Below are 25,651 nucleotides of genomic sequence, written 5' to 3'. Positions count from 1 at the left end.
ATCAAGACAATTCATGAAACAGATGCTCCCTTTTCATTTCCTAACTGACGGGACACTTCCCTGCAGTCCAGTAGTTAAGACTGTGCTCCCAATGCAGGGGGCAGGGGTTCGATCCCCGGTCAGAGAACTAGATCCCACACGGCGCAACTAAAGCCCGCATGCTGCAACTAAAAGAGCCCACATGCCACAACTAAAAGAGCCTGCGTGCCGCAACTAAAGATCCCTCATCCTGCAACGAAGAGCCCACACGTGGCAACAAAGATTCCGTGTGCCACAGCTAAGACCCAGCGCAGCCTAAATAAATAAATAAATAATTTTTTAAAAACAATGTAACTGCCACATATTCAGCTGGATGATTTATATAAAACTACATTATAAATGCTATGAGAGGTAGCCTGAGGCCTGAGGCACAAGTGTACTGACAGAAAGGGTGTGGCTTTGGAGCCCTTTATCACCTGGGTGAGCTGGTCAAGTGTACTATAATGTGGTTTGGCACCAGGCTACCTGGATTTGCATCTTGTTTTCACCACGTGCTGGCTGTGTTACCTTGGGCAAGTTACTTAACCTCTCTGTGCCTGTAAAAGAGAGACATCAATAATGCCTACTTTATATAGTGTTGTGAGGATTAAATTAGAAAATGCATGGAATATGCTTAATGTCCACACACTTAGTGGACATTAAGTGATTAATAAATATGAGGTATTATATAACCTTGGGCAAGTTCCTTAGCCTTCGTAAATCTGTTTTCTCTTCTCTGAAGAGACAGACAGTAATAATTCCTACCTCTCAGGGTCGCTGTGAGGATTAAATGAGATAATGTATGTAAAGTGCTTGGCACAGAGAAGAGTTCATAAATGTTTGTTTCCTTCCTTCTGTAATTGTCCTTCATGTTGTGAGGTTGCATGTCCGTCCTTCGGAGAAGCACAATTTGATCTGAGAGTGTTCGGCACAGAGTACCCAGGACAGTGTGCAACACACAGCAAGCGCCCTGTCTGTCTCCTCCAGCTCAGAGGCCTTCTCATTCAGGGATGGATCAATACTATGCTTCCCACCTGCTGAGCCGGTCACTGCGGTGCTGGCACCTTGGGCAGGGCCATCTGTTGGGAAAGCAGGTCTGCCTGAGCCTGCTCTGTCCCTCTTGAGCTTCGGGTTGGGACTGTGACCACGAGTTTGCCTGTGTTTTGTTTAATAAGGAATCTCACTTTCCCAAAATAGGCAACAAGCAGAGACACTGCCTCTGTCACGCTGCCTCACTGGGCGCTGACTCACTTTCCCTGGCCTCACTTTCTTTTCCAAAAACCGCCAAGTGCACTGCTGCCCCTTCTCCAGCAGGCTCCGCCTGGCTCACTGTGCTCTCGCAGGAGAGTGGTCACAGCAGAGGGAGCGGTGACTCCCAGTTTGGTGTCTGCCTCCGTCCAGAAGGCTCGCCAGGCGTCCTTCTGTCTCTCCGCCATTCCTCCTCTGTCTCCTTCAGGGCTTTCCCTTCCTGTGCCCATCCCTTCAAGGCTGGATTCTGACCCTTCGTCCTTGGCACCTACTGTCTTCCTGGGTGGTCTCACCTGCTCAAAATTTCACCCACCACCTTGGCGGGCACGGCTCCCACACCTCCACAGACCTCTCTCTCCCCTGAGCTCCAGGTCAGCAAAGGCAACCTTCCTACACAGCTCTCAGCTGGCTGCCCTCCAGGCACCTCCATCTCACCATATCCACAGTTGCTCCCCCTTCCCCTCCGGTACACTCTGGCTTAGCTGAAGACGTCACCAGCTACCCAGGAGTTATCCTTGACTTCTCCCACTGCTCTCACAGCCAGATCACCGCTAAGTACTATTGGTTTAAGCTCCTAAATATATCCTGGGTCTGTTTCCCTCCTCTCTATCCCTACATCATCTCTCTCACAGAGTCACCACAAGAATCTCCCAGCTCCTCCCCAACCTCCAAAAGACCTACCAGAGTGATAGATCTAGAATACACACCTGTCACTCCCCTGCTCAACACCCTTCAGTATCTCCCCATCACCAGATTCCCAAACACCAAGCTGGCTGCATGAGATTCACCCTGAGAGCTTGGGTAAGTGCAGATTCCTAGGCCCTGCCCGTGAAAATCTGGACTTAATCAATCTGATGTGTTACCTGGGAACCTATGTTCCTCACCAGCATCCCAGGTGATTCTGATGCATAGCCAGGACTGAGAACTACTGGCCCTTCTGAGAAAATTCACACTCCAAAGAAACCCTACAGAATGATCCGATGTGGTTCATGACAGCCTCTTCATCTTACCTCCAGTCAGTCCCTACTTTGTAATTGACCCTCCAGCAACACCAATGAGTTTGCAGATCCCTCTCCACTCCTGCCCTGCCCTCTGTACGCTACTGGTTGAGACTGAAGACTCTAGGGTCTAAATACCTGGGTTCCCATCTTGCCCCTACTGTTCCCTGGCCATGCGAACTTAGGCGAGTAACTCCCTTCCTTAGCTTCAGTTTCCTTTTCTGAAAACTTAAGACAAAAACACACTTCCCTTAGAGTTGCCTTAAGAACTAAATGAGATAATGCACTGTTAAACCCTGGCTTGTGGTCAACACCCAGTAAACGATTGCTCTTGTTTACGATATCAGTAAACGATAAAGTATCAGTAAATGATACTCTGTTGAAAGACAAATCTTTCATTATGAAAGCTGAGGAAGGCTCAATTTTAAAAGCACACTAACTATCAAATTTAGGGTACCAAAAAGCACTGAGCCCAGAAATATTTTCTGGGTCTAAGCTGGTGAGTTGAGCTGATTTTCATTCACCTAGGCCCTTTTCCGGTCACCATTCTGTTCTACGATTATTGGACAAATGTTACTGGCCACAGAGTCTCCCAGATTCCTCGGGCTGCACCAGCTGAATGAGGCCCTGCTGCTCACAGCAGGCCATGCAGTCAAGTGCTCTCACCCACTTCCATTCCCTTCCCTTAGCAGCTGATTCTCACCCTCACCACCCAGCACTCTTCCCTTGCTCTGTACTGGCCGCCATTACTAACGACCACATCCGCCTCCTGCGTCCTGGGCTGCCTGAAACCTGTTAGGTTTCTCCTACACAAAACTCTGCACCTCCTAAACTGGCCTCCTCATGGCAGCCTGAGCCCCCCGCACGTGTTCCTGCCTCTTTGCCTTTGCTCGTGCTGCGCTCCTGCCTGCAATGCCCTTTCCAGACTACTCTCCTTGTCTTATTCTTGAGCTCTGCCCCAAGTTCAAAGTCCCACTTTTTGCAATGAAGCCTTCCTCGATCGCCTCAGCCCATGATGAACTCTCCTTCTTCCCACACTTACTGTCCTATTACTCATTTTGTTCCTTTATTCCTTCAGCCAATAATCACCAAACATCTACGTGCTAGGCACTGGGTACAGTGGTGACTAAGAGAGAAATGGACCCATTTTTTCATGCAGCTTCTGCTCCTGTGGAACTGAGCCTGTGCGTATTGTGACTGTAATTTGCCTCCATGCAGAGCCTGGTGTCCTCTTCTGAAAGTAGGTGCCTTGAGAGCAGAAGCCACATGTAGGCTGGTTGGCATCCCAGTGGCCAACACAGCATCTTGTTGATACCAAGGGCTCAGCAAATGCACATTGGTAACATGATCCTTGGCATCGCCTGGAGTGACGGGGACTCAGGGCAGCGGCAGCCTCTCAAACTTAGCCACCCCCATTCATTTATCCAACAAGCACTAACTGAGCCCCTTCTGTATGCTGGCTACCTGGCTGCCACCCATGAGCCCAGAGCAGGATCTCCCCTCCAGCTCAGCAGTTCCCCTCACCTGGAGACACCTGCCCTGTTCCACACTGTGACCAGAAGGCGCTTCTGTTCGTCTTCCTCTTGGACAGGACTGCAAAGCAAACCAGACAGTCAGTGTGTTAGCAGGGCCGAGCTCCAGTCCAGACCCACGGAGTCCAGCATCATGGCAAATTATGGAAATAACCAGAACACCAACCATAGGAGCTGGTTAAATAAACTACAGCACAAATAGTGTGGGAGATGAGTATTTACATTCATGGAAGAGTTTACATTACATTGTTAGGGATGAAAAGGAGGTTACAACACAATACTATAGAACAATGCCATCTTTGGAAACACACAGCCACACAAATTTGAAGATCTGAAAAGAAATACCACAGAACATATCAGTGAGTGGCAGGACTTGGAGTGTTTTCTCTCTTCTTCTTGTTTGCCTATATTTTCTATTTTTCTACAATAAGCAAAATTAGCTTATGTAGTAAGGAAAATAACAAAACATGATTAGTTTTCACTAATAGGAAAATACAAAATGTCCATTACCTTCCCATTGGTCCCAGAGTTCAGGGATGAGGGGAAGAAATAATAACAATAACACCTGACACTCTGTGTTATACTGTCTCATTTACACCTCCGCTCTCTGAGGTTGGTACGTCATTAGCCCCATTTTACAAATAAGGAAGCCAAGACTCAGAGAGGTTAGCAAGTTGGGGACGGTCGGGAGGGGAGGCAAAACATCCCTCAGCTTGGAAAATTCCTTCTGCTAAAGGAGAAAGTTTGTCCCGAGGCACAGTGGGAAATTGCCTACTTTTTTCAGGGGCTGCCAGCCTCAGGCTGGACATTTTAGTTATGAGAACCAGCCACATGATACCGTATCACTGTGGACCTTGCTGCTGGGCCAGGTGCCAGGGAGGCAAGGACACAAGTAAATGAGAAAGCAAAGATATCCTTTAGAAGTCACTGTTTTTCTGCTTAGATCTGATTCTAGATTTGGCAAACAGAGCTGTTTCCAGATAAACACTCCTTCCCTCTGCTCTCGAGGGCCCAGCTGCTCCAGACTCTTACAGGAAGAAGTGCTCGTGGAAGACTGGGTCTCTGCAGTCTGGAATGGTCTGTGTCTTCTGACAGCGTCGTCGGTTATCTTCGGGGACCAAAGAAATCTTGAATTGGAGAAAAGTAAGGGTTAGCCGATCTCAGAGCCATGTAATCACCTAACCCCAGTGGCTGACTCTGCACATCCCAAGTGTTCTTCAAATCAGCTTCTGCAGCGGACAGAGTGGAGTCCTCAATCAAACGCCAGGAAAGAAAGAGGAGCCCTGGGCTGGAGGCACTGCAGTCAGATGCCAGGACAGGGCCTCACAGGGGTGGTACCCAGGAGGCAGCACCAGGCCCAGGCAGAGATGGGGTGCAACTTGACCATCTCTGCTCTTCCTCCAAGCAGAGAGGTTCCCCCAAAGCACAAGGCCTCTTCACTTCTAAGTTCCCAGCTGCTGCTGAGTGCTCCCTTCCCAGGAGGCTCCAGGCCAGCCTCTGCCAAGGCCCCCCACCCACACTCTCGTCCTAGTGCCATGCATCCCCCGCCGCAGGTTCCCACCCCGCTGCTGACCTTGTCCCAGCCCACAGGGGCCTCTGAGCAGCCTGGCGGCTTCGGGAAGAAGGCAGAGCGGCGCACCAAAGCCTGCACCTGACATCCGGCTGCCACACTCTGGGAGGCGCCTGGCCTTTGGCTCCGGCTGGAAGTAGGCCCCCTGCCCCTATGGGGCCTCTGTCTTCACTGCAAGGGCTCCTTTCAGACGGATCCTCCAGCCCTCAGAGACACTCCCTCTACCCCACCACCCAAACTGCCACGCTGCCTCTAGTTTTGGGGAAGGGAGGGGTGAAGATGTTGCTTTTCACCAGAGGGCTTGGGATTGCCTGTGGATTTCCGTCAACCACACGCTCACAGTGCTCACCTATGGGGTGATGCACAAGATCACCCATAAGATTCCAGAGCTTGCAGGAAGCCCTAGAGACCAAGCCGGGCTAAGGGAAGGGGGTCCATCTCAGCTCAGGGCCTCGTCACTAGGCTTAATAAACGCCTACTGACCAAATGATGTAACCGCAGCTGCCACCTCGAATGACCCGAGGCCCACAGGTGTGCTGGGACCTTGGAACTCAGTCCGGTGATGTGGTCCCTCACCACGCCCCACCCCACCTCCAGCTCATCATGTACCTTCACGTAGGAATCACAGCCACCAGGCTCCTTGCTCATCAGGCCTTTGCCTTCTATGACTAAACAGAGAATTAAAATGTTGGGGTGGGTGGGTGAGAAGGATCGTTACCAGGCTCTTAATCTACATACCAACCACTGATATTAACCCCTCTCTGGTCTAGCCCACTCCCACCATCTCCCACACTCAGGCAGCACCTTCACCGAGGCATTATAGGATGCTTTCAATTCCCTGACTCCCTGAAAGGGAATGTAAAGTTTATGGAGTCCAACCCCTCATTTAATGGCGAAGATGAGGCTATGAGGGGCATCCAAAGACAGTAAGAAACATGCCCAAAGTCACAGAGCAATGGGAGTGACAGAGCTTGGTTTAGATCCCTGTCTCTGGACTCCCAGTCCAGTGCTCCTTCCACCGCACAAGACTGCCTCCTGGGATGGAAGGGCCAAGTTGGAGGACATAGTCACGTGAGCCAGAGCAAGCTGCTTCACCAGGAGACTGAATCTGCCACTTTGCAATGGGCCCGTGATAATAATGGGCTGCTGATAGCAGCACCCACTTCGCGTGGCAGTTGTGCAGATTAAAAGAGATCATGTGTCTAAGGTGCGTAGTAGAGTGCCTGGCAAGGTAACTGCTCATGAAAGGTTTGCTAAAGAAAACAAGAAAAAATAAAGGCAAGGGATTGGGGGGCTGGGGTGCGGGGTGCAGGTCTGGCCACGAAAGCAAGTGTGGCTTGTTTGCCTGAGGTCTGTAGGAAGCAGACAGTGGACCTAACAGGAGCTGAGCCTCTTTCCTATTTTCTTTTCGGTTCGGTTTTCATTGAGCCCTAGGGCTTGGCTCAGACGGAGCCCCTGTAGTCTGAGGCGTGAGGCCTGGGAAGCCAAAGGAGAGAGGGGAACAGGCTGAAAGTGATGAAGGGCCCAAGACTCGGGTGAAGCCAAAGCAAACTGTGCAGGACGAATGGACCGGGGGAGGTTAAGATGCACTTGGCAAAAACTGTTTGCACAGCTGGAGTCAGGCTCTGGCAGGCAAAGAACCCCCCTCTGCTGGTCCTTGGGAAGTTCACCTTGGGCCCCCCAAGGCCAAGGCTGGAGGACCCAGGCGCCTGCTGGTCTCCTCTGCCTGGTGTCCTAGCAACTGCTCCTGCGTGAGGCCTTCCTGTGGGCGTGGTTCTTGAGGGCGGGATCCAGGCCTGATGAAGCCCTTGGTCTGCCTGTCCCCGCCATGGAGTTGAGGCAGACATGGTCCCCACCCTCGCTACACTCGCCGTCTACTGAAGGAGACAGATCCTGGACACACCAGGGTGACACAGTGTAGTCAGGACTGTGATGAGGACACAGAGGAGGAAGCAACAAACTCAGCCCTGCAGGTGGGTCAGGGGGTGATTCCTGGAGGGGAAAAAATGAGCCAAAATGAGCCTTCCTTCCTGAGTCTTAATGAGATTAAGGCAGGCATATTTCTTACGAAATCAGAGGAAGGGAAACCTATTCTTCAAAAGGAGTTCAAACAGAAGGCAGGCTCAGACGCAAGGAACAGAGGGTGCGAAGGCAGGGGCATAAGCAAGCGTGATGCATTGGGGGGCGAGGAGGGCACAAAACCAGACAGAACGGGGGCAGAGGGTGCCTTGAACAGCAAGAGCCAGGGAGGCTGGAGAGACAGGCAGGGCCTGCTGGGCCAAACAGAAGAGCCGGCCACGAAAGAAGCCCAGTAACTATTTGTGTGCTGGATAGAAGGATAAACAAATGGATAAATGGCAGGTAAAGTATAAAATCCTCTGGGTGGCACATCAGACCTTCATGGCCCGGTCCCAGCTCACCGCTGCACCCACTCCTGTGCTGCTCCGCGGGCACGTTAGACAGTCCTCAAGGGCATCGTGCTCTCTCTGACCCCAGGCCTTCACACCTGCAGCTCCCCCGGCGTGAAGTGCCTGGCCCTCCTGCTCCCTTCTGCCTGGCTCAGGCTCGGTCCTCCTTCAGGATGGAATGTGGGCATCGCCCCCTCTGCCAAGGCTTCCTACCATCCTATCAGCGCAGACAGAGGTAGGTGCTTCTCCTTGGTGTCCCCAGCCCCTGGCACAGGGCCAATGCTCAATCACTATTTTTGGAATTTATGGTTTTCTATCTTATTTAACAAATACTAATATAGGGTTTACCACATGCTGGGCGCTGTCCTAAGCACTTTACTAATATTGACTCCTTTAATCCTTGTCACATCCCATAAGATAGGTACTTTTATTGCCATCCAGCAGATGAGAAACTAAGCTTGCTTAAGGTCACGTGGCAAGAAAGTATCAGAGCCGGGATTCAGACATGAGCAGTCTGGTTCCAAAGGTGGCGACCTTAGCCGTGACACTGCCATCAATGAACGAATGAATGGATGAGAAAAAGAGAAAGAGAGAAGAAAGGAAGGAAGGAAGATGAGAGGAAGGACAGGGAAGCTCTTCTGTGGCCCCCCTCCACTAGGGCCAAGGAGGATGCTGAGGTGCCCAGGGACAGCTCCAGCCTGCTGTGGACTCCACCTGCATCGGAGCAGGACCAGGGAAATGTCTCTAGGAGTCCCAAGTGAATACACACTTGTTTTCAACAGACACATAGCAGGACACTATAGAAAGGTGAAAAAGTAGCCTTGGCCATGGTAATACCTCCACCCGGCCCTGGCTCCACGCGGGAGGCCAAGTAGCCCAATCTTCCCCGGTGAGCCCGGCACACAGCCATACTCACTGTGGAGCAGGAGAACCCCGTCCTGGGCATCGATGGACAGCTTCAGCTGACCTGAGGAAACAACAAGAGAGACAGCTTCACCTCATTTCCTTGCCAGGTGAAAAATGGAGTGACGTTGACGGGAATGTGCTTCTGTTCCTGTGAAGCGATTCAAAGATTCATACAGTCTCTGGGTTGGAAGGGAGCTCAGAAGCCACCTAGTTAAGCCTCCTCACCACGTCAATACCTCCAGCGGTATTGATTTCCATCCTTACTCCCCCAGGTGATGGGGAGCTGACTACTTTACAAGGCAGCCCAGGTCAATGCTGGGGAGCTCTCACTGTTGGACAGCCAGAAAAGTTGTTGCATCCACATCTCAGTGAGGCTAGATTGGAGAGTTAAGGATCCTGGGTCTCAGTCAGAAGTCCATGCTGGGGGGTTGGCCAAAGCTTTCCAGCTGTGACAGACAGCTAGCTATGTTCTGGGAAGGCAATAACAATACAAGGACATACGATGAATGAGTTTGGGGAAAAGCAAAAGGAAAGAGATCAGCTGTGGGCAGAGAGATCCTTCGAAGTCAATGCTACTGCCCCCAGTCATTCCACAGAACCCTGACCTCCCTAAAGAAAAGCTAAGGAGGCTTCCTCTGACCTTGGCTTAGAGCCTTGCTACTCAAAGTGAGGTCCAAGAACCAGCAGCACAAGAAGCATGTGGAAGATAGTTAAAAATTCAGCATCTCAGCCCTGGCCCAGGCCTCCTAAATTCAGGGTTACAGTTTAACAATATCCCCAGGAAGTTGCATGCACATTAAAGGTTGAGGAGCCCTAGATCAGAGCACACTGAAGAGTCTCTGAACATGTTTCTAAGCTTGGAGGTGGCCCTCTTAAGCAAAACACAAAAAAGCAGAGGCCACAGGGAAAAGATAGATAAATCTGACTCCATAAGACTTTTTAAATGTCTGTTACAATTAAATATATCATAAACAAAGCTATGAGACAACACAATAGAAAAACAAGCAAAGGATATTGAATTGGAAATTCAGCGATGAGAAAATGGCCCATAAACATGCAAAAAGATGCTCAACTTCATGGAGATCTGAGACATGCAAATTAACAATAAAATACCACCTTCCCCCAATCTGATTGGCAGATAATCTAAAAGACGATAATGTCAAATGTTGGTAAAGATGCAGGAAAACAGATACCCTCATACCCCGTTGGAGGAAGTGTAAATGGAGGGTAATTTCTGACAATATCTATTAAATATAAATGTCCTTATCATTCAACCTAGCAATTATACTTCCAGGTAACTATGATAGACAAAAACTCAAGTGTGCACAAAGGCTGGCACCACAGCATGGGAAAAAATTGGAAACACCTGAAAAATCCATCCGTATGAAAATGGTTAAATGAACGAACTATAGCTGTGTTGTGGGATACTATGGGCTGATATAAACAATGGGGGAGCAGTATAAGTCCTGGAATAGGAACATTATTGAGACATGTTTTTAAGTGGAACAAGCAAATTGCAGAACAATACACATGGTATATATTTCTGTGTGTGTGTGTGTGTGTTCTGAAAGGATGTCAAATTAAAACCAGTGATCACCTCTAGGGAAGAGACTGAATTGGAGGGAGGGAAGTCAAGAGGAATCTCAATCTATCACTACTGCAGTTTTAACAGTACAAATATATCCACGACCTATAGTACTTTTATAATTAAAAATAAACTAAAGAGGAAACACACAGACATAGAGAACAGACTTCTGGTTGCCAAGGGGGAGCAGGGGTAGGGGAGGGAAGGAATGGGAGTTTGGGATTAGCAGAGGCAAACGATTATATATAGGATGGATAAACAACAAGGTCCTACTGTAGAGCACAGGGAGCTATATTCAGTATGCTGTGATAAACCATAATGCAAAAATATGAAAAAATATATACAGGAGAAATTAACACAACACTGTAAATCAACTATATTTCAACAAAACTTAAAAAAAATAAATAAAGAGGAAACAAATAAAGAAGGAAAGAGGGGGACTTCCCTGGTGGCACAGTGGTTAAGAATCCACCTGCCGATGCAGGGGACAGGGGTGGGAGCCCTGGTCTGGGAAGATTCCACATGCTGCGGAGCAAGCCCATGCACCACAACTATTGAGCCTGCGCTCTAGAGCCCACGAGCCACAACTACTGAGCCCACGTGCCACAACTACTGAAGCCCGCGCACCTAGAGCCGGTGCTCCACAACAAGAGAAGCCACTGCAATGAGAAGCCCACGTACTGCAATGAAGAGTAGTCCCCGCTCACCGCAACCAGAGAAAGCTCACGTGCAGCAACGAAGACCCAACACGGCCAAAAATAAATAAATAAATGTATAAAAAAAAACGCAAAAAGCAGAACATCAGGTCATCCTCACAGACACCCAGTGGCTCTCCAGCATGGATAGAGGACAGCTAGGACCACACTCCTCCTCCTCAATGACACGTGGAAAAATCTGCTCTCCATCCAATAGACTCCTAGAACTTCAAGAAACCACTGAACTGGATCTACCCAGTGGACACAGGGGAAGGGCAGGGCTTCCCAGCCTGCAGCAAACCAGCACATCATCCAGAAAGCCCTGCATCTGCTCCATCCATGACAACGCTGTCTAGAAGTTATCTGCCTCTGCTTGGTCACCTCCAGTGATGGGGAGCTCGCTTCCCACAATGAGAGCCCTGTCCCTTTTGAGATAGATCTGATTGTTCCGTGCTTCATCTTTATTGAGCCAAAAGTGATCTCTCAGTACCTTTCATTGACTGGACCTCACTCTGCAGTCTCTGGGCTCTCTCCTTTACACCAAAGTCTGAAGTCCCTCCAGCATTCCTCATGGCACAGTTAGACACCCCTCGTCATCCCAACTGTTCATCTCTGGACATGCCCCATGAAACTGGACTGGCGGTTGGGGCTCACGCTTAGTTGCTGGCTGGCAGAAGGGCAGGCATAGCACGGAAAGGAGGGAAACTCCACGCCTCATAGCCCTACAGCAGTCCACCAACCACTATGATCTTGCCCCTCATACTTTGGGGTGTTTAATCTACAGTCCCAAGCAATTCAGGCTGCAGCAAACCCTGGTCCAGCTCTTCACCCATCAGAAATCCCTGCCGCTCTCCTGCCCAGGACACTGATCTCAGAAGCCCAGGAGGTCTGCTCCAGCCCCAGACCCAACTACGCTCCTCTCTCAGAGCCAGCTCCTCTCTCAGAGCCACAATGGCCGTGAGGTGGAGCTAATAATAGGGGTTATCACACTTTCTGAGCTGTGGGGATCAGATAATGCTGGAGGGCGAGAAGGTCCTTGAATGAAAGGCGCCAGGAGAATCCATGGTATTATTAGTTCAAGGTCTGAGCAATTACCACTTTGGGGATCCCTAGAGCTGAGAAACCTCCTACAAAACCTGGGCCCGGATCCAGAGTGGGGTGGGAGAAGGAGGCTGGAAACAGATGAACAGGGCCAGCAGCCATGGACTGGATCTCATCGGCCCAAAGCCATCTACACTTAACACATTTTTTCTGAAACTGTTACCAGTGCAAAGCCGACTCGGGCCCAAACACATCTGGCTTTCCACAGCCGTGGGAACCACTGTGTTGTCCAACACCTATCCCCTTCCAACGGCCCTTTCCCAGAAATCAGAACCGAGAAATCTCCCGACACAAATGGTCACTAATTCCATTGCACAAACATCTGCCAAGCACCTGCACGAGCGCCTGAGGGAGGAAGGGCAGATCTGAACAGCGCCTACCCTCAGGGAACTCAGAGCCCAGTGGCTAGGACAGGGGCGTGAGCAAGGTCAAGGGTGGAGCTGGAGCAGAGGATGGGCCTGGGGTGAAGACTGACTCCGAAATCAGATGAGTCTGCACAGCTCCATGCAGCTCCTCTTCCAGGCCCCGCCTACACCCTGTAACAGCAGAGAAACCAAACCCAGCGGACCAAGCTCCAAGTCCCCAGGGCAGTACACACCCTACCCCAGCCCATTCTCAGGCTCACCGATGAGGGACAGCAAGATGAAGAATGAGAACCCTTCCCTTGGCCATGACTGTCCCCTCTGTCCTCCCCCTTAGTCCATTCCATCGAATGTCTAAGACTCCTGAAGTCACCTTGCCCAACCTCCTCACGTGGTAGCCAGAACAGTCCTGCCCAGAGATGAAAGGTGACTTGCCCTGGGCCCAGAGAGACCAGGATAGACTGAGCCAGAACTAGAGACCAGAACTCTGCCCAAACCTTTCCTGTGCACTGAACTGGTTTTCCAGAACACTCACAGCCCTCTAACTATGCACCATGGCATCTGCCAATGCAACCCTGGGGTCCAGGAGCAGAGAGAGCCATCAGACACAGGAGAAGGTTTGCCCTTTGCTTGAGAAGCCAAGAGGAAGCCCAAGAGAGGGCGGGCTCCAAGAAATGTCTTCAGGTCTAGAGAAATGAACCACCAGGAGGTGGGGAAGTCAGGTTGAATCTCTGGGGGCTTCAGCTGGTCTAGGTACCAGCTAATCAAGCCCCCCAAATCTGTGGTCTTGTCAATATCCCTACTTTCTCCCTAGGCTCAGGGTGTGGCCTGAGAATATGCAGGAAGTTCAGGCTAGAGGGCCTGAAGTCATCCTCACCAGGTGTTCGGGAGCCCTGGAGAGGGCACATCCCCAGTTCCCATGGGGCTACAGTTGGGCACCGACTCTGTCTGCAAAGGGTGGTGGTGACAGGTGCCCAGAGAGGCTGCAGGAGGTCACCAGGGAGCGGGGGCCCAGAGGTAAAGGGAGAACAGACGAGCCCCATACGGCAGGAAAAACACCAGATGACAGTGAGCTTCAGAAAGTGCAGAGAAAGCAACGAACCCATGTTCTCCTGGGTACAGGACTTGGGGGTTTCGGACTCACTGGACACCATGGGAAAAACGTTATAGAAGCCAGCTAAAGAAATTTAATCCGCCAGACCTTCCTAAATAGAGGGCCACAGGAAGATGAGCTCCAACTCTCAGGACACAGTCAGGAAGAGACCTACTCAGAAAATGAAGCAAGAAAATGAGGGCTGCACACCACTGCTGAACACAGGGGTCAGCAGGAATGTGTCCTAGAAGGAGCTCACACCACCCAGAGGTGTGCGGAGACTACATTTATGAGGGACTTGGCTGGCTAGCACGGAGCAGCAGTCATCCCCAAACTCAATTCGCCCCAAAAACAATTCCCCATTTAAGAGCTGTCATGTGTTAAAAGCCACAGGAAGGAGGATGATAACAGGACAAACATACAAAGGAGGTTGGGTCTACATGGAGCCTGGCCAGCCGCTACCACTCAGAGAGGGTTATGCCCTGTTCATGCATTTCACTCTCTGCCTCTAAGGGAGAAATGGCAGCGGTGCTGGGGAACTGGAGCCACACAGCTCTTAGGATGTAGCCCTGTAGAATTTCAAGTGTTTTGTTTGGAGGAGGGAGAACCTTGAGTTCCATTTGGAGAAGTGGCCCTGGCTTTTGATGGTAAGTGCTGGCAGAACAAAAGTGAGGGGGGGGCAGCCGTGGTGGAATAAAAATCATGATGGGTCAATTCAACCCTGTTCATTTGACTCTCTGCTTCCTGTGAAACCTCATATTCATGGGGCTTCCCAAGCTGTTTTTCCTGCCAGAAGTAGATTGCACTGCCAGCATAAGTCTGCTAACATCTTGACTGCAACCTACGTGAGAGACCCTCAGCAAAAACACCCAGCTAAGCCATCCCCAAACTCCTGACTCACAGAAACAGTGAGATAAAAAATGTTTGGTTTTTTAAGCCAATACGTAGTGGGATCACCTGTTATGAAGCAGTAGATAACTAATACATACCCATGTTGCCTCCACAATTGGGTGACATAAATCTGATCTCAATTCTGAAGCAATTTTTCAATTTTAAAAATTGTTAAGAAAATACAGTTCTAAGATAAATCAGCATAGTATGACTAAGAATACAGAAGACTCCCAGTTTTTGAGGTCCAGGTCCGTCCTTTTCTTAATAAAGAATTTTGATAGATTTAAACCATATTCATTATCACCAAACTGCAAAATCTGGAAATGTCCCACATTAACCCAAGGACAGCCCAGCACATTCAAGAAAATGCTTTTCCTACAGAGCAAATGGTTTTCTTTTATACATATTTGTGTACAATACTATAATATATAGAAAATTCACATTATCCTGCCTTTTCTAATTCTCCTTTAAGTTTTATTATAGTAATTTAATTACATCTATAAAGTCATATAAGTTTAATTCCAGAATTGTCAGTTTTATCACATTTTATAAATTACTCAGCATCCTTATCCATTTCATATTACAGGCTTCTCCAAAGTTAAGTATGTTATCATATAATGATTAGCACCTGTTATGTGCTTGCTAATAGCTTTGAGCCATACAATGGAGTCAATCATTTATTTTCATTATGCTTTTTAAATATTTATTTATTTATTTATTTATTTATTTTGGCTGCACCGGGTCTTAGTTACGGCACACAGAATCTTCGTTGCAGCATGTGGGATCTGTTGCAGCATGCGGACTTCTTAGTTGCGGCATGCGGGCTTCTTAGTTGCGGCATGTGAACTCTTAGTTGCGGCACGCATGTGGGATCTAGTTCCCCAACCAGGGATCAAACCCAGGTCTCTTGCATTGGGTGCATGGAGTCTTACTCACTGACCACCAGGGAAGTCCCCTGTTTTCGTTATGTTTTACATTTTCATTATTTTTTTCTCTATCAAATGAAGTTTTCCAGCAAAACAAATCTAATACGAAAAACACAAGAGAGGAAGCATGTATCTCTAAGCAAAGCATTTTGGAATCATTAAGACCTAGTTTGGGTCTTGGTTCCACCACTGATGATCCTTAATCACTACATCCTCAGTTTTCTCATCTGTACAATGGAAAGAATAATAATAGTACAGCCCTAATGGAGCTCTTGTAAAAGTGGGAACTAATATATGTGAAGTACCTGGCAAATAGAAGGCATTCCCACTGAAATGACAATAGGAAGGGAGGAAAGGAGAAAAAGAAAAAAAACAAGTCAGAAAAATTAGAAAACATATATAGGGGACTTCTATTCCTGGGATGACAGACTCACTGAGGAAATCTAGAAAAGCTAGACAAAATATTTAAAAGCAGCTTCTTGGAGATGTAACAAGATAGAGAGGAACTACGAAGCAGGATCTGGGGGGATGGAGGTCCATGCAATTAAGTTTACTGTTTTTCTGGGCTAATTTTCTCCTGCGGGTATTTACAAATTCCAGAGGTAACAAAGTCTGATAGCCTGAGCAGAGTTTCTGTCTGCCTCTTGGGGCTGGAGGAACAGGAGTTGGAGACCAGGGCCTGCCAAGAAGTGGGGTCCTTCTGCACCCCTACATTTTGGGTTGGAGCCCCAAAAGGTTGCTCCTTAGGAACAGAGTAAACCATGGTCAGACACAGTTCCTCAAGGGACTGCAGCTCACCTCAATCTGAGTCCCTAACATTGAATTAAGATTATCCCAGATGCTAGTGACCTCCAGCACCTGACAGAAACAAATAAAGACCTTTTTAAAGAAGATATCATCCCAGGTCTGCATTAAGAAGAAAAAAAGTAACAAGTCTGTGTCTGCCGTTTGTAACAGACACAGCACACCTAAAATGTAAAGAAACAGAAAGATTGAAAGAAATAGGGTGGAAAAAGATATGCCAAGCAATTATTAACCAAAAGAAGGCTGGGTATCTATGTCAATCTCAGGAAAAGTGGACTCTGTCTCCACTAGAAATGAAGAGAAGACTTCATAACAATAAAAAAAGACCAGAATAATAAGAGTTTCAACTCATCAGAAAGATAATGATTCTAAATTTGTATGTTCTTAATATTGCTTCAAAATATATAAAGGAAAAAAGTGACAGAACTATAATGAGAAATAGATAAATTTATAATCATAGTAGGAATTTTAACACACTTCTCTCAGTAACTGATGGGGGGGGCGGAGGAAATCAGCAAGGATATAGAATATAAGAACAGCATAAGTAGTAAACTTCACCTAAACCTGACATATGCAAAGAACACTACACCCACCTACTTCAGATCTTTTCAAGTACACACAGAACATTTATAAAAGCTGAGCCATCAAAGGACTGAATGAATGCAGAGTACGTTCTCTGCATAAACATAAAATAAGGAACAAAAAAACTACTAAAAACCCCAGTATTTGGAAATTTAAAAATATAATTCCAAATAACCCATGGATTCAAGCAGAAATTACTCGAAAATTAGAAAACATTTTGAACTGAATGATAAAGAAAAAAACAATTTACATATCAAACATGAGGCTTCTGGGGCTTCCCCGGTGGCGCAGTGGTTGAGAGTCCGCCTGCCGATGCAGGGCACACGGATTCGTGCCCTTGTCTGGGAAGATCCCACATGCCGCAGAGTGGCTGGGCCCGTGAGCCATGGCCGCTGAGCCTGCGCGTCCGGAGCCTGTGCTCCACAACGGGAGAGGCCACAACAGTGAGAGGCCCACGTACCAAAAAAAAAAAAAAAAAAAAAAAAGTCAGATAATAGCAAGTGTTGGTGAGGTTGTGGAGAAAGCAAGACCCTCATGCCTTGCTGACAGAAATGCAAAATGGTGCAACCAGTCTGGAAAAGAGTTTCGTAGTTTCTGAAATAGTTAAACATAGAGTTACCATTTGACCTAGCAATTCCATTCCTAGGTGTATACCCAAGAGAACTGAAAACATTTGTCCACACAAAAACTTGCGTATCAGTGTTCATAGCAGAGCAATATTCATAATAGCCAAAAGACAGAAACAATGCAGATGTCCATCAATGAATTAATAAACAAAATGTGGTATATCCATACAATAGCATATTACTCAGCTGTAAAACTGAATGAAATACTGATATATGCTACACTATGGATGAACTTTGTAAACATTATGCTAACTGAAAGAAGCCAGTCACAAAAGGCCACCTATTACAGGATTCCATTTATATGGAATGTCCAGAATAAGCAAGTATATAAGGACAGAAAGTAAATTAGTGATTGCTTAGAGTTAGGGGACAGAGGGGATTGGGAATTGGGGGTAATAAACTAAAGGGTATAGTGTTTCTTTTTGAAGTGATAAAAATGGTCTAAAATTGACTGTGGTAATGGTTACACAACTCTGTGAATGTACTAAAAACCATTTAATTGTATAATTTAAATGAGTGAATTGTATGTATGCGAATTATATCTCAAAAAAGCTTTTTTTTTTTTTTTTTTTTTTTTTTTTGCGGTACGCAGGCCTCTCACTGCTGTGGCCTCTCCCGTTGCGGAGCACAGGCTCCGGACGCGCAGGCTCAGCGGCCATGACTCACGGGCCCAGCCGCTCCGCGGCATGTGGGGTCTTCCCGGACGGGGGCACGAACCTGCGTCCCCTGCATCGGCAGGTGGACTCCCAACCACTGCGCCACCAGGGAAGCCCCAAAAAAGCTATTTTTTAAGTTAACAAACACACTAATAAAATTAAAATATATAATCCTGAAGGAAAAAAAAACTTATGTGCACCTGTAATGGCTTCTTCAAATTATACCATTTCTCATAAATATAAAATCCCTCTGGAGTAGCTGGGTTCGAGCTCTAGTTTACTTAACCCCCTCCCTTGAAGCCAGGCCACCTCCTCAGAAGGCAACATAATGTATGGCCAACTAACGTTACTTGAAGGTGCCCCTTATTGGGGGACAAGGAACTATACTCATGCACACAAACATACACACATACACACACACACACACACACAAATACATAAATCACGACATATTCCATACAGTATTCTCCCTGAAAAAAATTCTGGTCAAAACAATTTTGTTTCTTTTTAGTTCCAGAGATGCTGGAAATTTAGCTCCCTTTACCTATTTGTGCTCAGGGAACTACCAGTTAAGCAGCAGCTTCCTCTGGTTCCACAGGGCAAAGCCCACTGCTGAAGGCCAGGGGCTACCTGCCATGCTGGGGAAAAGCCAGTGAACTGAGGAAAACTTAGCAAAGACCTTCATTTTAAGGGAGTCCAAGTTGGCTATCAAACTGAATAGTTGATAGCCAAAAACTGAATACTTGATAGCCAACTGACTCTGAATCCATAGCTTCCAAACCTGGCTCATCCACAAAATACTTCTGTGGCTTCTTAAAATTACAGATTCTTTGACTGTACCCCAGACCTATTAAACCAGGATCTCTGGGATCTCCAGGTGCTTCTGATAACTGGCCACGTTTGAAAACCACTGGTAAAACTCTTCATTCCCAAGCAGACAAGCAAAGATCACTCAGTGTACAAAGAAATCAGCAGCCTGGAAGAGGGACGGCATTTGTCAAGGAAACAGAGCTAATGAAGGAAGCAGGAGAGAACTCTTCCAGTGTCAGTCCACGGAGAGATTTGAGAGGAGGCTGCATACGTGGAGCGGGAGGCTCCCCACCCCACCAGGTTCCTGCCCGCCCCGGTGCACACTCAGGTCACATCACACCCTGATACCCACCCAACGCAGCCCTGAGGCCGTGGCTGGGCAGGTCATCCACTCCCTGCTGGGTTGGACCCTCCCCAACTTCCCAGATCTGGCAGGGAGATTAACTCAGTACAAGAATAGGGGCTGATACAAGGAAATAGTCACATCATACCAGTAAGAAAAAGAAATGGGTTACAAAGCTGTACATACAGCAGAATCTCAATTTTGTTAAAATTAGGCACACACAAATACACACACACACACACAAACACACACACACACAGAGAAATAAGTCTGGAAGGATATAAACCATGTTAACAATGGCCTCCTCTGGGGAGTCAGATTACAGGTGATTTTCGCTTTCTTCTTTTCACTAAGTTTTCAACAATGAATACATCCTACCGTGATAATAAGGAGAAAAAACAGTGAAACGTTTTTTACTTTTTAATCAGGACACGGCTAAGGTAACAAGGCCTCACAGCTCTCCGCCACTCTTTCCTGACCACTCCAGTACCACCAGCTCAGAGCATCCCGGGAACCTCCCCTATCTGGTAGAATCCCACATCCTCGTGGGGATAACAGGAATTGCCTCCACCGGTTGGGAGAATTAAATGAGATGATGCAGGGAAAGCACTTGGCACACGGCATGGCACGTGATAAACATGCAACAAACGGTGTTGAGTTAATTACTCTTGTTACCTTCTACCAACTGGACCTGTGAATTCCAGGATGCCAGACCACAGGCCATTTCTAGGGGCCAAGCCACTGCTTTTCCGTTACTCCCTCTGCCCCTAGAGAAGAAGGCAGGTTGTGAAGAGCCAAGCGTGCTGATAGAGGTAAGCCCGAGAGTAGGAGAGCCGGACCCCAAGGAGGGCACAAGTCCTTAGGTGCTCTGTCTTTGACATGTGGGCAAAGTCCACTTATGTTGCAGTAACTGCCCCAACTTTCATAAGGAAAATTGTATAAAAGGTTTTTTTTAATGTGCTGTACACGTCATCTCAGAAGGCTTGAGCTCAGGTGCCAACTCTGCAGCTGGCTCACTGGGAGACCTTCCTCTCGGGATCTCAAGTCTTCAGAGAGGAGACATAACTCCCTGCCCACAGAGAGTTGCAGAACCAGTGAGGAAACAAGGGCTAGGAAGAGCTGTATCCTAGGACACGGCTATTTATCTTACTGTGGGGACTTGGAAGCCCAGGTTTGCCCAGACCATTGGGGCAGCTGCTGCCCAGCTGTTATTTGGGGGAACCCACTCCTGCTATCTAGGGGCTTGGAAGCAGGAGCCTACTGCCCAATTCTTTCCGCCTCAAGCCCCCAGGGCAGTCCTGGGACCCTGCTGAGAGCGCAGTAGCTCCTGGAGGGGAGAATTCTCCCATCTCTGCTGCAGGTCAGGCATCCACCGGAGCCGTGGCGCCGCAGCCGCTCCAAGGTGAGCCCACAGGAAGCCAAGGCCATTGGGGCTGACCCAGCACCTGTCCTGTCCCTGAGCCAAAGGGAAGAGAGACTGAGGAGGTCTGGAGATGTAGTAACAAGACCTTGACTTAACCCTGAGCTGCTTGTTAATGGGAAGCTCAGTGGTGGCAAGCTCCATCCCTGAAAGATTAACTGGGGCACGACTGTTCCAGCCAAGTGAGGCACAACCAACTGCACTCGGCACCAGTGGCCAGGCAGCAGGTGGGGCCCGGCGGCTTGAGCGGCCTGAGCCTGTGCCCTGAGCCCCTCCTGCGCGACCACGGGAGGCAGATGTCCCCAAACAGAAGGATGGCTGCTCCCTGCCTCACCTGCCACCACGAGGGGGTTGCCCTCTCTGGGCGCTGCGGGCAGGGTGAAGCAGTCCCTGGCGGCAGCCGCCGCGGGCACTTACCAAAAGTGGTGAGGTAGAAGGACAAGCCCGGGTGGGCGCGCCGGCTCCCGAGGGAGACGCGGTGCAGGGAGCGCTCCATGGCAATGGCCCCGCTCCCGCCGGGCCGGGGTGCCTGTAACTCGAGGCGTCTGTGTTGCTCCCAGTAACCGAGGCAGCAGGTTCACCGCCCCCGCGCCAGTGTCTCGGCGGCGGGCGCGGGAGGCCGGCTTCAGCGCGCGTTTGAACCTGCGGGCGCGCCAGGCCCTGATTGGCCCGCGCCGGTTTGAATGCGGAGATTTCCACCTGACCGAGCCGCCACCGGCCGAGGGGAGGAGGCGCCCGCGGCCCATCTGCTGCCGGGACGGCGGTCCTCCCCGTGGAGCCGGCAGGATGGGCGGCCCCCACCGAGGCTCGGGGCCCGGGGGCCGCTCTGGGATGCAGGTGCCAGCCCCATACCAGGCCCGCGGCCCCTGGCGCGCCCACTCGGCGGGCTTGGCCTGCTCGCCCAGCTGCCCCAGGCCAGCAGTTAGCTAGGTTTGCAACATGCTTTGAAGCTCAGACCTGTACTCACCAGACCCAAGCAAGGGCAGGGGAGCACCCTCCTGGCCCAAAGCGGTGGGGTTTGGGAAAACGTTCTCCACCCTTGGACCTCCACCCCCCACCAGCTGCAGGGCCCTTCCCTGACCCTGGCCCCTCCATCTCTCTCTTGAGCCTTCTCTTGGATGACAGCAGCCTGGCACAGGTCCAGACCAGAGCAGCTTCCTCCAGCCAGCCTCATGGCCCCCCATGGGCAGCCTGGTGCCATGAGACAGGAGCACAGGCCCCCAGCACCTGAGGGACAGAAATGCACAGTATAGTATGTGGAGGGGGCAGGCACTTTCAATCTCCAGAGCTCGTTGCGAGGAAGCAGAGCTGGAAGGAAGGTCAGCCCCTGCGCTGCTTTGTCGGCAAACATTCATGGGATGCCTCCTGGGAGCAGTTTCAAAGACATCTGCTCTGCAACTCTCTGTTGCTGCCGGGGAAAGCTGCTGGTCTTATGTAAATCTAAGAATGGGAAGTGTCGGCAGTTGCCAAATGGATATCTGTGGCTCAGTGATCCACTCAAGACAAGGTTGGGGGATGCAAGAAAGAAAGTGGGGAGAAAAGTTATATGTATGGAGTACCAGGTGCCAGTGGCTGAGCTGGGCAATTTACACACATCTTCTCATTTAATCTTCACAGTAACCCTAAGAAGTATTAGCCCCAATTTACCAGGGATAAACCTGGTAAATCTCACACAGAGAGGGCAGGTGACTTTTCCAAGGTGGGCAGGGCTGGAATTTGGACCCAGGCCTGGTCTGCCCCAGAGGCCATCCTCCTCCTGTTCTTCCTTGGCCTCCACTCCTGCCCCATGGCCAATGGCAGGTGGAGGGAGCAGACCTGCCTTCTTGAGGCAGGTAAGGAAACTAGATGCCACAGGGCCAGCTGGCCACCAGAGGGGAACAGAACCCGGAAAAGGAGCCCAGAAATCAACAAAGTAGTGGTCAAGTGCAAATGAGTCACATAAAGGCCAGTGGGTTGTTCAAATCCTGGCGCATTGTGAAGCCCTGCTCTGCACTTCCCCCACCCCAACTCCTTGAGCACTGCCCTTAGCAGGGGCAAGCCTGCTCCCTTGGCCCCAGCCCAGTGACAGACAGACTTACCTGCACCCTGGACTTGAGCGGGCCTGATCCTTCTCCTGGCTGGGGAAATCTGAGTCCAGGCATCCTTTCTGGGCGGGGAAGTATCCCGGCTCTGCCACTCCATCCAGCCAAGGAAAACAGGCAACCTCAGGCTCAAGCCACAGGATTCAGACAGGACACGGAGGCTGAAAGTGCTGTAGACCTGCGGGACCAAGATGGGAGCATGAGTTAGGCATGGCCTGAGGATGCCCCCTGAAAGGGGGGTCCACCCCAGTAGGAATTAGAAAGGATGATGTTCAGGAGTCTGAGCAAAGGGAGGCCCACAAAGGGAAAATTGATGTGCCCAAGGTGACAGTGGCCCCTTCACAGCTCAGGGACCACTGTAGCACCTGCACTAAGGGAGACCGCCTTGGACTCAGGAAGCTGTGAGCAACCGGCAGATACACATTCAGGAGGGTAGAAGCCAGCAGGAGAGCTGGGTAGACTTGCATTATCTGTATGTGGCCTGGGGGAGAAAAGACTGAGGCCCACACTTGGCACTTCACCCCTACTCGGGACAAAGGTCCTGCTGCCTTGCAGGTTCCCTCCTGACTCCTCCTGCCCCATAAGTTGGGGACCCCAGTGCCACTCTGATAGTGATCTGACTCTAGTGGTGGCACCACCTTCACCGCCCTCACCACCACCATTAAGGCCCCTTTACTTAGTAGAGCACTAGAAGCTTCCTGCTCTTAAAGGGGCAGGTCACTCGTTTCTCAGGAGGGGGAGGACAGAAGTGAGTGGGAGCCTGGGCAGTGGCACTGCAGGAGACACTGGCCCCATTAACCCACACTACTGTCTATAGCAGACATCCAGAAAGGGCTGAGGTTTATGGCCCTGCTTTCTCCAAAAAGACAAGGGAGTTTGAGGACCACACCTGGCTTTCTGACATGCCCTGAACACTCTAGCTCCCCTGGTCACGGGCCTCAGTATCCCTCTAACACTCACACACACTTCACACATACATAAACAAACTACACATACAATATTAACACCGCACACACTCTGCACACACACACACACACACACCATAACACTTCCCACGTACATTCACAAATACACCAGATACACAAACATACCATATACATACACCCCACACACAAATAAACACACCACATACACACCTCACACATATATACAATCACACCCCACACACAAATAAACACACCACATACACACCTCACACATATATACAATCACACCCCACAGATTTTCATGCATCCTATGCACATACACAAGCACACAGACACACACACACAGACATACACACACACCAAAAAAAACCCACTTAAATGCACTATATACATACAGCACATCCACATACAAAGATTGATTGATTATATTTTTTAAGACTGACTCTGTTTCAAGAAGAATAAGGACTACTTGTGTTTGGAGGCAAGGGACTAAAGAGGTTTATTTGGGTACATTTTCACATTAGCTATCAAAGAACCTTAGTGCCTTTAAGATATCATCTGGCCCAATATCCAAAACAATTTTGAAAAATAATAATAAAGGCGACTAGGACTACCAGATGTTAAACAGTCTTATAATAATGTAGAAAGAAGACAAATAGATCAATGGAACAGAATAGAAAGTTCAGGGGAAATATGATTTTACTTAGAAAACAAGACAATGTTCAAAATTCTTTAAACTAAAGGCTCATTTCAAAGAGAAATGGAACAGCTAATTCAGATGAAAATTTTAAAAGGAAATAATAAGGTTAAAGTTGAAATTTATTTTTAAAAAACAGACTTCAACAACAAAACCATAGCCTGGTTCTTTGAAAAGACCAATAAAACAGAACTCTGGCAAAACAAAGAAAACTATAAATAAACAAGTTTAGGAAAGAAAGATAGCCAAGATACAAAGGTAGTTCTTTAAATTATGAGAGAAAACCATTGCAACTTTATTTGTAAATTTGAAAATCTGGTAGGAAATTGGTGCTTTTCTAGAAAGTATTAATTATTAAAATTGATACAAGAGTTTGAAATTTTTAATAGATCACTAACCATAGACAAAATACAAAAGGAAATAAAAAATCTACCTGACAAAATTACAGAAGACTCAGATAGTTTCAGAGGCCAATTCTATTAGACCTTCAAGAAACAGATAATGCCTATGTAATTTAAAACTGTTTCAGAACTAGAAAAAAAAAACAAACTGGAAGATTTGTCAGTACTAGATACAAGCCTAGGCAAAGACAAAAACCAGATAAGGTTAGCAACAGAAAACTATAGACCAAAGGTCAAAGATAAAAATAAGAGTAGAAGTTAATGAAATAGAAAACATAGATAAAGACCTATTAAAAATGTGACAAAAACTAGGCCCACATTCCCCCAGTTTTGCCACATTCCTTTTTTAAAAGAAAAGCTAGAAATGTTTAAGTTTTAATATGACATCTCCCAATTTTTAAATATTGACTATTCATTCAAATTTTTGAAAAACATTATGTAGGCCAAATAAAATATATCTCTGCCCTATAACTAGTTTGAAATCTCTGCTAAACCAATCTGATTTATGAATATAGACACAAACCTCCTAAATATTAGCAAATCAAATCCAGCAGTATATTCATGATACATTCAAATGGTATATATTCCAGGAATGCAAAGACGGCTCAGATTTAATGAACATACTAGCGCAGGGGCTGGCAAACTCTGCCTACAGGCCAATCTGGCCAGCCACCTACTTTTGTACAGCAAGTAAGCTAAGAGTGGATTTTACAGCTTTTAATGGTTGAAAAAAAAATTTTTTTAATTTTAAATAAAAGGTATTTCTATGGCCATAAAAATTTTTTAATTTTTAAATTAAAATATGAATGTAAAATATTTACAATATATGGCAAATATGTATACATGTACAAAGAAGTCTTACAAATCAGTAAGAAAAAATAAATGTACCAAAGAACATGAATAATCATTGCACAAGAGAGGAAATGTAATTGACTAATACATAAAATACTAGCAACCAGAAAAAGAAAAAAA

General features: G+C 48.1%; 1 protein-coding gene across 6 annotated transcripts in view; it reads right to left on the bottom strand.

Moving 5' to 3' along the window:
• Positions 1-23,293, bottom strand: part of RGS3 (regulator of G protein signaling 3) — a 127,837-nt gene extending 104,544 nt beyond the window's left edge. The window contains exons 1-6 of one of the 6 annotated variants that reach the window (XM_089913640.1): positions 23,021-23,293; positions 22,653-22,833; positions 8,691-8,741; positions 5,976-6,034; positions 4,829-4,923; positions 3,789-3,857 (exon numbers count right to left, since the gene is read on the bottom strand). In XM_089913640.1, the coding sequence (XP_089769766.1) occupies positions 3,789-3,857; positions 4,829-4,923; positions 5,976-6,034; positions 8,691-8,741; positions 22,653-22,833; positions 23,021-23,122 (557 nt within the window). In that variant the 5' untranslated portion in view covers positions 23,123-23,293. Of the gene's footprint in view, positions 1-3,788; positions 3,858-4,828; positions 4,924-5,975; positions 6,035-8,690; positions 8,742-20,991; positions 22,596-22,652; positions 22,834-23,020 lie in introns of those variants that run through there. The other 5 variants (XM_089913636.1, XM_089913637.1, XM_089913638.1 and 2 more) reach the window with 5 other exon arrangements.
• Positions 23,294-25,651: the final 2,358 nt, after the last annotated feature.

Source organism: Delphinapterus leucas, chromosome 6 (genome assembly GCF_059928025.1).
Source record: "Delphinapterus leucas isolate spDelLeu-1000000601 "Yukka" chromosome 6, BTC_Dleu_Yukka2, whole genome shotgun sequence".
Classification (NCBI taxonomy): Eukaryota; Metazoa; Chordata; class Mammalia; order Artiodactyla; family Monodontidae; genus Delphinapterus; species Delphinapterus leucas.
Note: the sequence above shows the minus strand (reverse complement) of the source record. Positions and strands in the feature narration are given on the sequence as shown.